The 16449-nt window shown below is 43.9% G+C and overlaps 1 protein-coding gene across 1 annotated transcript in view; it reads left to right on the forward strand.

The window, feature by feature from the left end:
* ENPP6 (ectonucleotide pyrophosphatase/phosphodiesterase 6) overlaps nt 1–16449 on the forward strand; it is a 33895-nt gene that overhangs the window by 1309 nt on the left and 16137 nt on the right. Inside the window, exon 2 of the mRNA XM_074822753.1 lies at nt 10341–10520. Coding sequence (XP_074678854.1) covers nt 10341–10520 — 180 coding nt within the window. The remainder of the gene's footprint in view (nt 1–10340; nt 10521–16449) is intronic.

Consider the following 16449-nt stretch of genomic DNA (forward strand, 5'->3'; position numbering starts at 1 on the left):
AAACCAAACAGAAAAGTTTTTCTGGAGTTTCTGACTGGATTTTTCTCCAGAATTATTTAACGAACAAGACCTTCCACCTAAAGGGAAGGAGTAAGAGAATCTGTACTCTCCTATGATATGTGGCATCTTCTACTGTCCCTGGAACAATACAGTGCCCAGTGGATCATATACCGCTTGCTGGGAAAGCAAATAGATGCCATTGTAAGACAAAAATCTGACATCAGTTGTGCCCAGCTTGTTTTGAAACCACTTAACCCCTTCCTCCCTCTCTCTCAAGAGAAACGCCTTGCTCATCTCTGAACAGCAAAGAGTACAAAACCACCACAGTTTCCTTTCATGACTTGGTGCAAATGCATGAATGCAGAGCAAATGTCATGACTGAAAATAGAGTCATCATTCTGCCCCAGACTATGTTCTTTAGGTGTATATAGGCAAACCAGCTTAACACTTCATGTGTGCAAAAAACCTTTGGATGGAGTTGTTAAAGAGAAGAGGGAAAGCAACTGCTTTTACTCCTTACCACATTTAATCATTACTCCTATTAAGTGCATATGCATAGAGTGAAGTCTATAATCAGCCTTTCAAGGAGTTTTGAAAACATCCTATTTTATACTCGCAAAGGAGTGTTGTTTTAGATGATGAAACACCACTACTAGACTTTTCACATTTTTAGGGTATCAGATTTTCTACACCCCAGCCTGAGGCAATGAGACAATCTATGAGACCAAACTCAACTCTTCTTGCAAGTCTCCTGGCCTTCATGATGAGCATCTCAATGCAAATACAACTTAACTGCAAATAACAATTCACCTTCATAACACATGAGTCACAGCAGTGTTAAACAGGTCAGGAACCAACTGAGGACTAAGTTTAGGTGATGAACATGCCCAAAGGAAGATACAAGTCTGCACTTGAGCCCTCGGGGTTTTAGTGTACTCCGTGGTTGCGTCCTGACGTGACAGCAGGGTAAATCCCATGGCTGCACTCTTCTTACTCCCAGTGCCATGGTGCAGTCTCCACAGAAAGGAGATGTCACATTTTAGATGATGGTAGGGTTAAGAGCGTGGGGCATGAGGCAGATGTAGCAGTAGCTGTGTTCAGTCTGCACACGTTTGATTCAGAAAGCTGGGACAGCTTTTGGAAAAAATGCAGCCATGGCAGGGTGACATAAGCATCACACTGTAGCGACCTGTGTGGGGACAGGCAAGTTACTGTCTCCCCATCGCTGCTATACAGGTTGGGAAAGCTTCCATCACATCTCACCGTTTATGTCTCTCTGCTGCAGGGAGAGGTCTGTAACTGGGTTTGCTTTCATTTGCAACTGGGATGTGTGGGACTTAAACGTTGTCACGGTTTCTTCTGGGAAATCAGGAACTACAAGAACAGGCTGTTCTTGTCTTGTCCTGAACTGCTGCATCACAAGCTGTTAAGAAACTCACATTTTAACCACCAAATTGTCATATTTTAGCATTTGTGAGTGCAGTTTCATAGCATATTGGCTTTTTTCAGCTAAATCAGCTTAATTTCTGGCCCCGCCTGCACACTCCCACCCCTGACTTGTTCATTATATCCCACCATTTTTTTAGATAAACACTCCAGTCCCTTCCTTATCTATTTGTTCACAAGGTCTTGTGGCCCCACATCCGTTCAGAAGCATATGTGACTGCCAGGTCCAGGACAGCGTGTGCTTGAAAACACAGCGGTTGGGATGTATTTCTCTCTTGCCCCTATCATTTGTGTGAGCAAGGCCTCTCCTTTCTGCATACCATCCTTCACCCAGTATCTGCCCGAGATTCACAACTAGACAAGGGTAGTTTTTACGGGGGATGTTTTCCTTCATTTCAGTGGCTTTGGAGGAGGACAGTGGACTCTCCTCCTTGGACACCATCACCACTGGGACAGGTCGGTCCCCTCAAATCTGAAGTTACCTCCTTCTCCTGCCCAGAGCTGCAGGTGGAGGTTATGGAGGTCAGCAGCATCTGCCCCACTGCATGTCAGTGCAGATGTCAACCTGCACCTATCAGCCCTGCCAGAAGGTAGCTTTCCCCTGCAACGGGAAACTAGCAAGCAGTAGTGCACAGCACAGCCGCCTGATTATCTGCAGGATTTTTTAGTCATTACATTTTACTCTACTGATTCTTTCAAGAAGGCAGCCTAACTGGATTTAGTATTCATGAGAAATAGCAAGTTTACTGAGCTTTTCAAGCTATAACCAAATAAATGCAACCATAACTGATGATCAAGAGCCATGGATCTAAAACCAACTAACTAATGTATGCTAATGCGAAGCATACCCCGTTTTGCTGAGACTAGGTGCTAGGTGAAGCACAGACACAGTAGAAGGAACAGGGCCCAGCTGAGGTAAACTAAACAGATTAAATTTGGAAAGGAAGCAGAGGGAGGGAGATGGCTTGCCTGTGGTCATGCAGTGCTGCAGGGTGGCCGCAGAGCTCTCCACAGCAAAGCCCCTTCCTACTTAAATCTGCTGCTGCTGTTAACCTGTAAGAAAGTATTTGCTGCAACTTCCTGGAGTGACGCAGAAAGCCTCAGCTCAAAGCCCAGGGCCTGCCTAGAGGTCTCTTCCCTTCCTCCACATCTACAGCAATTATGAGAAAGAAAAGCAGAGCATAGAAACAAGAGAAATGCTAATGGTTTGTCTTCTTCGTGTAAAGTTATTGTTTCAGAGCACGGGGGAAAGTTCCCATCTCCCTGTGAGCCAGGGCACTACATCATGACCCTCTGTTCTGGGACATCCCTTCACAGGCGCCCAGGCTACACCCACCATGCAGACCTAGGTCACACTGTCCTCCTCCAGCTTCCCTTGCTCAGCAGTGCCAGTACCCAAAGACACCACACGTCACAGCTGCCACCCAGCACCCTGCAGGGTCTCCCACCAGGGCCCGGCTGGGGTGGCAGTCACAGCTCAACAGAAAGGCAAAGCACTGCCCTCAATTAGCTGAAAGACAAATGGTGTTTGCTTGAAGAAGCACCAAACACCAGCCAAGTCATTGCTGAAGCAAAGGGATCTCACTGATATGCAACAGGAGATGTTGTTTTGCTACAAACATCTGGTGGTGTGCAAGGCAGCCCAAGGACACACCAAGGGTGTACTGGCTTAAAATCCCACTCTTCTTAAAGCAATCTTCTCTAACAACTTCATTCATGCCACCTTCCTCAGTTTTGGCTTCCACAGTGGTGTAAAGACTGGTTCTTGAGTGGCTGGGTCATTTTCTGAGCTGCTAGGCTGAATCCTATCTGGTGTGCTAGCTCTCCATGCGCCAGTTAGGATATTGCAGTTGTTGACCTGAAAGGCATGATATAAAGTGGTGAATTAGGTAAAAGGAGCTGTTGCTTCTGATACGTGTGTTTGAGAGAGCTTTGCAGGACTCAGTGTGGGCTTGGCAAGGGAGGGAAGAAGGTGTCCAAATACACGTATCCCAAAAGGCTCACTTAATGACACTGTGTGCTGTTTGTTTTGCAAAGAAAGTAATTAAGGCCACAAGCCACCTTGGGTTTTTATTCTGTGGGGAGTTTTTAATTTTTCCCATTCCTTGCCATGGCCTGGCTCTGCAGGGAGCTCTCATGCCAAGCTAAATGGAAAGTCTGAGGTCTTCCCCATTACAGCTGCAAGTACAAGTTATTGCTTCAGAGCCCTTCATGCCATATCTCTCCAGAAAAGCTGCTCATGCTGAGGGGTTTCGGTGTCCCTCACCTGCCAATCTGCAGGTGTTAGGGGGGGGTGCTGGGGGACTCCCTGGACCCCAGCTCTGCTGAAGCAACCCCAGCTCTGCTGAAGCAACCCCAGCTGAGGGCATGTAGGGGCCCCTCACATTTCCAGCCCCAACCAGCATAAACATGGATGGACGGTATCACATCTGAGCTGGAAACCCAGAGAGGATTTATTTTCCAAAATCCTAACAACAAATGAGATGTTTTCTGGCAGGTCCTCCATGCAGATGTGCCAGTCACCTGATAAGCTGTGCAGCCCCATGTCCAAGAGCTGTATTTCTCTTGGCCTCTGTGGGAGGTGGAGGGAGACCCTGCTTGCAGAGGTGGCGGGGGGGGAGCTGCTTGGAGAGGAACCGGCCAGGGGCCCCCATGTCCCTTTTTGGACAGGACCTGATCTTAAATACTTGGCAGAGAGGCTGGGAGGTCCCATGAAGCTTGCAGGATGGGGGAGGAGGTTGAACAGAGGTTGTTTCAAGTCTCCTGCACCCGAGGTGAGGACTGTAGTCTTTGCAGGGTTCTCCCACACTTGCAATAACTCAGTGATGGCATGTTTGAGGCTTCTCTAAAATATAAGGGGGATGTGTAGTGTTTCCCCAGCCATTGCAGCTCACCCTTGCCTGTGCCATCACCTTCTCCTCTGCATGACAGGAGGGAGAGGGGCAGCATGGCAGAGGTCCCAGAGATGGCTAACAGTCAAGGTCTACTCTGTCAGACTGGAGGTTTCACCCATCTTCCACATTTATGCCATCTTTCCTCCATTCCTCACTCTCAGTGTTGGCGTGCTTGACTGCTGAGAGGCTTTGGTGGATGACGCTGCTGTCTGATAAATAGCCAGTCTGCTGCTGTTTTCCCCTGAGCACAGCAAATCTCGATGTATGCCACAGCCAGTTTATTCCATGTTTTCTGGGAGCAAATGTCCTTTGGGCTCCCACCTTTGAAGTTCTTTGGAGTCTGGCTGATGTGTACATGTACTAGTATACTTATTGTGCTGTGAGAGGTCTCCAGGTTTACAGCACAGCATCTCCACTCTCCATCCACTTGGTACCCAGAGGAAGCCCCACCTGGTGATGGCTGTAGCAGATGCTTCTTTTCTGCTGCCCAGTTAATGGTATCCAGACTCCAGCCTGGTCCAGGAAAGGATGCTGGCAATTTCTGTTTAGCAGTTAAGCAAGCTTTTAACTACATAAACAATACTTGCATATTGTCTGAAGCATAAAAAATGGAGGGCTAGGAGTACAACCGGGTGCAGATGAACTGCAACTATCTCAACTTCACTGTCCAAGCCTAAAAAGCCATAAGGACACAGAGAGCATGATGAGTGACAAAGGAATAGGATTTTTTTATTTTTGCTCCTCTTTTAACCACCACAGATGCCAGCAACAGCAAAGATTTAAATGATTGTGTTTGTGACATACAGTTTTTAAATAAATACCCTCTTCTTTTTCTTGGATTCAGTAGCTTTCCATTTCTAAAATTGTGTGTTGGGAAGCAAAAGAGCACAAAGAAGTTTGTGGTAATACTCTTAACTGGCAGGGAAGGGGTACTATCCTAGCAAGGACAGGCTGGAGAAGAGAGTGGGAACCAGGAGGGTTTTTAATTTTCACATTCTTCATCTTGCTTTGTTTACTCGCCGCCTGCAGAAAGGCTGCAATGCCAAGTGCCAAGATTTTTCTCTTTCACACATACACAAAATGTTGTAAAAATCTGTGTTTGCTTTCTACCAGTTAAAAAAATGGAAACACTTTCAAAGTGGAGAACAGAAAGTTTTCTCTAGCACAAGTTCATATGCTACAAATTGAAGCACAGAGGTTTTCCCTTCTTACTAGCTACAACCTCACAGCTCACAACCAGTATACCTGCTACCAGCTATTCGCAGCAGTAAGTGGACATTCACATATATGGTATTTCTTTGCCCAGAGCTGAAGTCACAGCTGATGAACGGGAAACTGCCAGAGGCTCGTACCCTCTCTAGTGGTGCAGGCAGCAGCTTTGCCCATCGTTTTGTTCAGGTCCTCTGTAGTGCTTGGAGCTGCGGTGCCCTCAAGCCGTACCCAGCTGTGGGAGGTCAGGGGTCCCAGCCTGGTCCCTCAGCCCACCACTGCCACTCAGGTCAGGAGATCAGCTGACAGCTCGGAGCATCTCCTCTCCAGGGACACAAGACCTGCCTTACCACACAAGCAAGCACCTGCAAAGCCTAAGCTGGATGCTTTGGAAGCAATTTTCGTTCACCCCAGGCCTGGCTCCATTATGAAAGCATTGAATTAAGAGTTTCACGCTCTTATGAAATGAATCCCCTTCAGGGAAAAAAAATAATGCTCTGTATAGCAGAGATTTTTCTGTGCCTTTTGATGTGATCCTACTTGGATTGCAAAGTCTTGCCCGATGTAGGCTAAGGTGTTTCTGCTCTGGATCTGTCTGGTATAGGAGGTCATAAAAAAATTGGAAAGACTTTGCCAGAAAGCTCTTCTGGGAACATAAACTGTCTGTGCACATCTTGCAGGTACTGTTTTTGCTTGGGGGCCTGCAGATGGCAGGGCCACTTTGCCCAGACCAGCACTCCCCCCCTGACTTCTCATGAGCCCTGGTCTTCTCCAGGCCACTTCAGGTTTAGCACACAGGTTTTGTTTTTTCCCTGTGGTCTTTCTTTTCAAAGCAGGGCAGATGAGACCCAGCAGGGGAAAAGCAGAGCAGGGCATATATCAAAGCAGGCAGAACTGGGCTCTTCAGGATGCTCTGCTCACAGCAGGCTGGACTCAGTCCTTGGGGACAGCAACACCACGATAGTCTGCTTTGGAGTGGGAATACCATGCTGGTGACTTTTGAAGTCCTGCTCTCTTCCTCCTCATGGCAGGCAGCATGAGCAGAACAGGGCAAGACACCCAGCAGGTCTCCAGTGGGGTTGGAAGTGGGGTGAGAAGCTGATAAATGAGCAGGTCTAGGTTAAAATTTAAGTGGCTCTTCAAGCAAGGGAATAGCAGAGGAAAGACACTGGGGAGGGAAGAAAGGGGAGAAAGGGAGCAGCATGTCTCTCTTGGGCTGTTAAATCCTACCTACGTTACATCTGTGAAGCTGTTTGAGCGGAGGAACTTAGCTCTTCCTCAGCCTATATAGCCCCACGGCAGCCTGTGCTTGCATCTGCCCCCCTGGGAGTGGGGACATCATGGTGGGAGGAAAGGTCTCACAGTAGCAGCAAGGCATGCATATAATATTACACAGTACAGTAGATTTAGCTAAATGCATGGACTTATGTTCGTCATCAGGTGGATACCACGTGGGTACAGATTATTGTACCTTTGCTGTGCTGACTAATATACACACCATGGGTTCTATGATAAATCTGATTTGCTCAGTGCAGAGACTGTTTACCTCTGGTTTGTTGCCCGATGCGCCAGGTATAGCACTGCACATCTTCCACATGCTGCCTCTCTTTAAAAAAAAAAAGATGACTGAGTGTTTCAGAAGAGCATTTTCTCTTGTAGATTTAATGCAGATGGTCCCTGTATGATATATCATGCCTACTGGTGATCCTACACACTGTCCTGCAGTCAGTGAAAGACCACCAAAGAAAGAAGAGGTCATTCCTATAGCAAATGCTAGAGGAGCATACGCTCTGGTTTCCAAATCTCACATACGGTTAATGTAGGGTGCACAGCACTCAGCATTACTGTGCTATTGTTGTGGGTGGTCAAGTGGCTGCATGTTTTGTTGGTTTTCTTGGCTTTTTTTTTTTTTAATTTCATCTTTGTTTTGCAGAGATTCATTTGAATGCTGACAAAAGTGCCTGGAGACATGGGAATGTGCTTTAGACAAAGCCAATGCTGTAAGAAGTGTAGTGTCCAAGTAAGCTGTAGCACGCAGACTTGCAAATGCTTTTGCTGGCTCTCTTCCAGAAAGATACAGCAGTTATCATATTCCTGGGAACTATACCCTCTTTGTTTTCCTCTGTTGCTTGAGGAAAGGGTGCTTTTTACTACAATTGCAGTGAGGTTAAATAATGACATCTGTATGCTGAAATTGCTTTTTGCCCTGTTTCTACTTCTGAAACTCTTTAAGATAATGTTTGATTACAGAGGAAAGCTGCAGTAATGGAAGCAATAATAAATTCAGCGTGTTATGGTGTCTGTCTAACACCATGTTGCTATTTTGATAATTGTTAAAAAGGAGATCACCAAAAGATCATTTTCTCAGGCTGGAGAAAATAAGTTACAACAGGGGATGTAAAGAACTGGCGTTGTACATGTGACCCAAAAGAAATTTGAGAAGTGACCTTAATTCTGTGTATAAGTGTCTCTGGGGGGGCAGAAATGCCAGCTATTGCAGGGCTTTTTACTCCGGTGAGCAAGGCACAGAATAGCCATGGTTGAAGATTAACAAAAGTCAAAAATAGAATTGGAGACCAGACATATTTTTTGAACAGTGTTTACTGATGATCAATATTGGGACAAGCAACCCAAGGAAGAGATTGATTAGTTGGTTATTGATGTCTTCCAGGGAGGTCTGGGGTCTTTCTGGGACACAGACTTTAGGCAAGCAGACACGGATGGCTCCAGACACCATTAAATGGTCATGTCTTTTGGTCTGTCTGCTCATCTGATCGTCCCTTCTGGCCCTGTGAACCAGGAATGTCTGCAATGAAAATCGATGCCTTATAGTCTCTAGGCCTCTTTTTCAATATAAAAAAAGGAGAGTTGGAGTCCATAGAAGAATGAACTTGCCTGATGTGTAGATCAGAAGAATACTGTCCTCTGTATTAGTGCACAGTGTTCATTAAACTTCCCAGCAACTCTACAAAGAACAATCTCCATTCTGTTCCTTAGAGAGGTGGGCAAACTGACAGCAGACCTTAAATCCTATAGGGAGTTCACATCAGTAGCAGCTAGAGCTCATTGTTTTTATATGAAGACTACACTATACATCATACAAATACATGACCTAACATCTTGAGCACCAACCTGCAGGTTTCCCAGGCTGGCACCAGTTGCCTGCCTGCAGTTTAGCAGGTTGGTATATGCTCAGGAGTACGTGGATTTCAAGAAGGTGAAGAGACAGGGTTGTCCTCTAAGTAGGAAGACTGAGTTTTTGATGCACTATAGAGGCTTCCCTCTAGCTCTTTGAGACTTACAACAAAGAAAGCACTTGGCAGCCTAAAGAGGACAGATTACTGCCCATCCAATCTACCAGTTCTCCTATATTAAACCTGTTTGGTTTAATATGGTAAATAGTGACTGCCACAAATTGGGATTGCTTTTCTCCACTTGGGGGGAGGAAATGTTTTGCATAATTGAAATACTTTGTAGTAGGGAAGGAGAGTTCAAAATCCATTTCAAGATCACACGTGCCCAAAGTATACAGAGTCCTCTGCTCAAAGTGACACCTTTTCAAAACAAGCATACCACGGTTATTTCAGTTCTGATCACCACACTCGGTTTCACAGTAATCAAAGCCTGTTATCTGGATCCTTGCAGTATCGTGAGTCATCAGCTAATGATGACAGTGTCTCACATATGCATCAGTCATTGTTTTTTAAGGTATGGAAATCATGAACTCCCAGTACAACTTATTCTTCAACATTTCTTTTCCCATCTTTGGTTTATTCACCTGCAGATTAACTCTTAAAATACAGTATCTTCTCCTCTGACAGTAACAAGAAGTGGAAGACCTCTCTCAGCTATTATATACTAGTGCCTTGTAATATAAAATTGCCCAAGGGCCCCCAAGATGCAGTAAGAGGGCTGAAAATGTCTGATGAAATGATTGCTGTTCCCACAACCAAGAACAAAGTGTGTTCATTTAAAAACCAAGCAAACAAACAAACCATAGCAAAAAATAAAAGTAATATATAAAGGTTTTAGCCTAGTTTTTGCTTGTTTGTGGAAAAACAATGGGCCCTATGGCTAAAGGAGAGGGAAAATGTGAGTTTCCCAAACTTTATTCTGTTTCCAGATTGTGCTCTTATCCATTCCTGTTCATAGACTGCTTCTCGCAGCCCTCTGTGTCTGTGCACTGGTGGGTACCTTAAAATGGCCTTAGACTTCCAGATGTTGTGTGTGTAGAAGGAGCCAGGCATCAGACAAACATGTGGCACCCGCTTGGGCTGCCGCTGCCATGGGTTTGTGTGTGTAGACTGGGTACGACATGTTGAGCAGGCCATGGGGTGTTGGATTTGTTTCTTCTGGCCTCAGCTGTCTAAAAGTTGGCTGTATGAAGCTAAGTGAATGATCTTTCTCTACAATTAATAGGGAGAAATATGCATCTCCAGAGGATAACTCCTCCCGGATACCTTAGATGTCTATCTTAGGATGGCATGAATTGCTTTCTAGAGATGCCTCTTCTTCTTCATTGACTGTGAAGGGAACACAGGTGGCTGACAAGCTTCAGCAACTAACTTTTAGGTGGCTGAACTGGGGGTGGATAGAGAGCTACCTAGAGGACCTCAGTAAGAGGTAACAGAGTTCAGAAAAACGTATGAGTGGTTGCAAAGTAAGAGGTCCCTGAGTTCAAATCAGGGCTTTTCAGCTAATTTGCTGGATGATCCAGTGGTGGTGCTGGTGGTATCCTTCTGCTGGAGAACACCGATCTGATTGTGTTGATTTTTTTCTCTTCCCCCAAAGGTCGCCACTGTGAGGTCCATCAGATGATTGGAAACTATATGTGGGACCAAAAGGCAAATATATCTTTCGATATTGGTGTGAATAAAGAAAGCCTGCTGCCTCTCTGGTGGAATGGATCGGAGCCTTTGTGGGTCACAATGATGAAAGAAAAAAAGAACGTTTCCATGTACTACTGGCCAGGTTAGTATGCCAAGAATTGCTACTGTCTTAACAGTGCATCTTTACATCTAAGCACTCCATACGCTGTAGGATGACTCTTTAATATAGTTCTGAAATACAGACAAGAATTATGAGTGCTTTGCTAACCACTCATAGAAATGAATTATCTTTTCTTAGGCCATGACAATTTGCATATGCTTAGAAAGGAAAAGACTGAAGTGTCACTGGAGGTAGCTGTCCACTAAATGTTACCTTCAGGGGGGTGCTGGCTTGCAGACCATCCCCTCCTCCACCAAATTCTCGATCCTCTTGCCCACCTGTAGCTTCTGCTGTGCTGAATCGTTGCTCCATGAATGGTTCATGGAGCAACACTGTAGACCATGACACTGACCAAAGTTAAACAGTAACCATCCTCCCCCAATGCTTGGAAATTAGCAGCTGAGAGCTGAAGACGATCTACTGTGTAGGGACAGCAAAATCCAGATGAAAGCAAAGTATCCTTTGGTGAGCTGGAGTGAGCACTCTTGTCCTCCTTCATCATTAACTCAACTGGGGTCCCGGTTGCTCTGAATCTGAGCCATTCACTTGGAGGGACTTGGCCTTTTCATTCCTCATTTGTTGGATATTGGACAACTGAAATCACTAGGGATGTATAATAAAAAGTCTTTTTTAACAAACAGGAGTATACCCTTAGGCTGTCCATTTAAGAACCCACATGGAAATAAATGTTCCATCTGTGCAGCCAGACCAAATCTCTTACAAATTACCAAGCTTCTCAACTTGATCTTTAAACTCTGCTACCTAAGCAGCACCCCAATATCCTCATACGTGTAACTGCAGGCTAGAGGACCACATGTTAGAAGAGGTGTACTGAATACAGCCAGTGCCAGCGGGTAGGGCAGCGGCAGCTGACTCACATCGCGGGCTCCTGGCCAGCTCTTCTTCTGCATCCCAATGCACATGTGCCTGGTCACGCTCTTTCCATGCAACGTGTCTAATGGCATCCCACAAAAAAGGCCACAGTTCTCAGGAAAGGGAAGAAAGAGTGAACCAAGATGAAAAACATTGAAAACCCATCCAGACTGTTTCTACAGTACTGAAGAGGAAAAAGATCTGAGGGTGACAATATTGCATTATGGATTCAAAGGCAGTCCAAGGGATGGGAATTGCAGACCAGATATAATGGTTTGGATCGGCCCTCAAAAAAAAAGCTTCTTATTGGAGATCACATAAGTGACCTAACAGCAATGCAAATAGTAGGATATAGAAATTATACAAGAATGTAGACATTCTTCTAAAGATTTACAAAAACACCTGTTTCTGTAGACTATTCATTTTTAACTACTAATGTAACTGCACTGAATAGGTATAATTATATACTGAATAGATGTAACAGGCTACAGAGATCTACTGAAATCCAAAAGAATAGTATCACTTCCATTAAATGCCTTCAGATTTTACCTAGCTCCTTCATGTTGCACTTTGAGCAGTATCTCCCAGGGAGAAGACGTATGAGGTGTATATGTATGTATCCTGTATACATATGTGTACCCTTCACACGTACGTGTCTACTATTTCCAGTGAAAGTTGAAAGGAACAATAGAGCCTCCCTTTTCCCAGTGCTTATGCTGCCAAATGTATGCATCGACTCTCTTACGAAACAGAGGGGGAATTTTTTGCGTGAATCTGGTATTTTAGCTGTGAATGTGTACATCTGTCTATCATTAATTATTTATCTCTGACAGACAACCTTTGGCAAAGTCATCAGTGCCTCAGTTCAGCAAACGCATAAGCACATGCTTATTTTAAGGGTGTTCATGGTCTCAAAGGACGCGTTGGCCATACAGGGTCAGGCACAGGGCAGGAAGCCGGGTGAAACATAGAACTATTGAACTAAAACACAGGGCAGTTGGGCTGCAGTAGGACTCCAGGTGTAACTGGAGTAAACAGAAGTCACATCAAATGCGATAGTATTTATTACATTTTCCCTATATAATTTTTTGAACAGTTTTCTAGTTCCATAGTAAGGATGCAATCCTCTCTAAAAAATCTACATCTATTGTTTTAAAGCTTTAATTCTTAACAAGGCATTTGACTGTGGAGCAATGCCAAACAAAATGAAAGAAAAAATAAGGGTTTAATAACCAAGGTGGGGAGAGGTCCCACTGACATTTGCATTGCATATGACCTGCTATTAGTGATTAGCCTTCCAGCCTGAGGATATACTGCTGCTTGGTAATGAATCTTGCAAATTTGATAAAGATCCAAATAGGAAATGTTTGGGAAACTCTTAATAGGAACCGCAATGTACAGCCAAATTCATCACACTTTGTTCTGGAAGATGCTATTTTCTCTCTAGCCAGCGGTGAAGACAAATGAGACCGATCAAATGTAGCAGAAATGCACTGTGAATGCCAGCAAGCTGATTCCCAGGGTTAATTTACACCACTGCCATTTCCTTCTCAGAGCCAGTTCCAAGCTTTGCAAAGTCTGAACCCAAAATCTGCCACTTCATATTCTTCCCTGTGTTCCTCTCTCCTGCATAGTCAGTGCTTAAAGGAAGAAAATCCAGACCCCAGCAAACAGGGACACAGATCAGTAGGGCTGCCAGATGCGAACATCCATTCATCACAGCTTTATCTCTGAGCCCAACACAAACACAGCAAAGACAACTCATGGGCAGAATTCATCTGGGCTCTCCTGCCTCTAGAAGCAGAGGACCCAAAATACCATCGTGCCGGTGGTCCCTACCACCACTTCTGCCAAAATATAAGCACTTGGCTTGTAAGGACATTTTTCTTCTTTCTTCACAGTGTTTATAAGGCAGTTTCTGTTCTTCAAGGCATTCCTAGGGAAAAAGTCATGTATACTCCGACTGTTTGATTCCTAAGTGTAACAGGTAAGGCTGTACGTGGGGTGAAATGCACAGCCGCACGCCCAGGTTGCCTGTCTGAAGCACTGCAACTCCAGTGGATGGAGCAGCCCCAGGGGAGTGAGAGAGCATCCCAGCGGTACCACCAAAGCCAAAGCTTTATCGCACTCCTTATGGTCAGCCTGGTGGGTGATGTTACCCCAGACCCTCAAACTCTTTCATTTTCTGGCAGCCTATGCAACTGCTTCAGCTGAAGTGCAGTGACATCCTTTCTAAACACTGAAATGAGAGAAAGGGGAAAAAAAGGACCGTAAATCCAACTTTTTGCCATTTAAACACAACATTTACCAGACCGTAAAGCTAGTCTGGGAAGTTTTCAAAATCTTCTGTTATGACATGAAGTGTCCAACTGTTAAATCAATGTTTAGAAATGCAATTTAAAGTTGGCAGAGGTTTGGGTCTCTATGTCAGATAGATAAAGAGGAGCCTACATATATCACTGTGAAACAAGTCCTTATTCCTGCTCCAGTAGTTCAGGTTTTTAAATAAAGGTTTAGCGTAATACAAAACTGTGCAGAAAGGTATCTAACATTACATCATAGTAAATACAGCTCATCTATTTGTAATTTAACCAAGAAAAACTTAACATTCCCTTTGGCTCCAAATCTTTTAAAATTTTCTTTCCCATAATATTTAAATGAGAAAATTTACCATCTGTCCTGGCCTCTACCAAAATTAAATTTAAATATTTAAGGGTCTTCATGGCCAGTATTTTGGAACTGTAACAAGCCTTAACATCAAAAATCCAATTTTAAGTTCTGTTCATCACAAAAGATTAAAAAAAAAAAAAAAAAGAAAAAGAAAAAGGAAGCCCTTGTTATCTAAGCAGTCTGAATTTTCAGTGTTACTGCCAATGAACTGCACACTTGAAGACCAATATTTAGTGGCCAAAATTATTTCTAACTGTTGCTGCCTCTGTAGCCTTTTATGTCATGCTCATCACTTGACAATCTAGAAATAGCAAAGATATCTCAGCAACTAAAATATCCCAGATCCCCAATAGGTTAATGCTTCCAGTTAAAATTATCGCTTGAGTAATTCTGAGGAACATTATCTGAGAAAATTATAATCTGATGTCAGTATCTGAAGAGGAAAAAAGAGGCAAAATCATCATATTAGTCATTGGCTATGAGCAATCATCCACCCAAACTAAAATAATAGGCATTTCAAAATGCATACTTAACTTCTTGCCTGGCTTTGGAGCCAATCTTTCCCCAAACTCAAGTGTCAGAGGAGAAATTGGATCCGAAGTTCCAATTCAGTCCTGAAATACTAGCAAAGCCCACAGAGGATTACTGCCTCATCTCCAGCATCCAAGGTAGCTCTGAAAGCCCATGTTTTGCTGCTGGTAGCACCCAGGACATCATGCAAAAGACTGAAGCTGCATGCCCTCAGGGCAGGGGGCAAGGGCTCCTGCTTCCTGGAGATGACTTTAGGTCACTCATGGAATACATTTTTTGGATGATTTGGTTAGGTAGCAGCTGGGACCTGTCTCTGTTGTAGAATGTGATTTCTTGAAGGTACTGTGTACAAATGTATGGAAGTTTTACTATGGGACAGTATGGACAGTCAGTTCTTGTCAGGTAATCTGCAGTCTGTTCATCCAGGTTGCAGATTACTTTCACGGTGGGGAGATAAACACTGAAGTATCTCCATACAGAAAGGGGAAGACCAAGTCATATAAGTTTGGGGCAACAGGGGAAGAACAAAAAGTGAGCACCATCACACACTCCTACAATTTTTATTAACAAATAATTAGATAGAGGTTCAAAATTATCTAAACATGTTTTTACAGAAAAGTAAATTAATTGACTACATTTTATGTTTATTATTGCAAATAATTAATTCTTACAAACAATCATAATAGATAGAGTCCCTTGAAACACACAAAGAATTGGAGACCTGAGACCTGCTACCGTGGACCACTGGGTGAAGAGACTGAATCTGCCATATGTGCTAAGGCTCTTTAACTTTTGGAAAGGGTAGCCTCCATCTGACTTATCTGGCTTTCTACAAATCAGTGAAGATTTTTAAAAATTTCATAAGCTTAAATAGTTAAGTTTTTCTAACCTTTCACGATATTCCTGAGAAGTCACAATCAGAAGTCTCTTAGCCAGCTTAGCCTGCAAGCGGTGTGCTTTTCCCTGTGTCCCAGTCCTGAACCTCAGTGATGTCAGCCCATGCAGGCTGAGATGCAAGACACTGACAAATTCTCTTTGCTGAGTGTCCCACTAAGCAAACCACTGTAAATCATCTCTGAAGGCAGCTCTGCTTGCTCTGGTGCCCTCTCTGTACTTACACCTCCTGTGTCGTCTTCTTCACCCCCAAGAAATGAGTCAACTTATGACAGTCCTTAATGCTTATTCCTTTCATCCCAAAAGAGAAGCAAAGGGACCCAAGTGTGGGCAGATTCAGGCTATGGCTTAGAGTTGCCTTTTTGACCTAACTGTATTGCTGTATACAGAGACCATTTTGCAAGAGATCTCTTTCCTTTTTTTTGTCCTTGCACCCCAGGAGTACACCAGAAAAAGTCTAACTGTGATGGGAGGGCTCTGGGGATCTCAAAAGAAAATCTGCATGAATCCAGTGTTTCTGAAAGCACACTTCTTTTTAAATATTAATGTTATTCAGCAGCATAGTAACAGGAGAGCAAAAGGGCAAGAAAAACCACAAAAACATGTTTTTGTGTGTTCAGGGCCATGTTCTCCTGTAGGATTTGTTTCCATAAATTTCTGGGCCACAAAACAGACTGTATTTTGCAAGGAAGGCTGCAAGTTACCAAGAGAGTTAATTGGTTTATACTGTTTTAATAAGACGTCTTGGGAAAAAGATTTAATACTGAAGTGCCAGTATCACATAATAAAATATGGTTTATAGAGGATATTACGACGTAAGATACAGCGTGTCTAACTGGAAAGTATTTGCTGAACTTTCAGGGAACAATATCTAAATCTATTATGTTGGAAGCCTGGAAATGAGGGTATGTGGCCGCAGTAGTTAAAATGCAAACAAGCGAGT

The sequence above is a fragment of the Strix aluco genome, chromosome 4 (assembly GCF_031877795.1).
Source record: "Strix aluco isolate bStrAlu1 chromosome 4, bStrAlu1.hap1, whole genome shotgun sequence".
Classification (NCBI taxonomy): domain Eukaryota; kingdom Metazoa; phylum Chordata; class Aves; order Strigiformes; family Strigidae; genus Strix; species Strix aluco.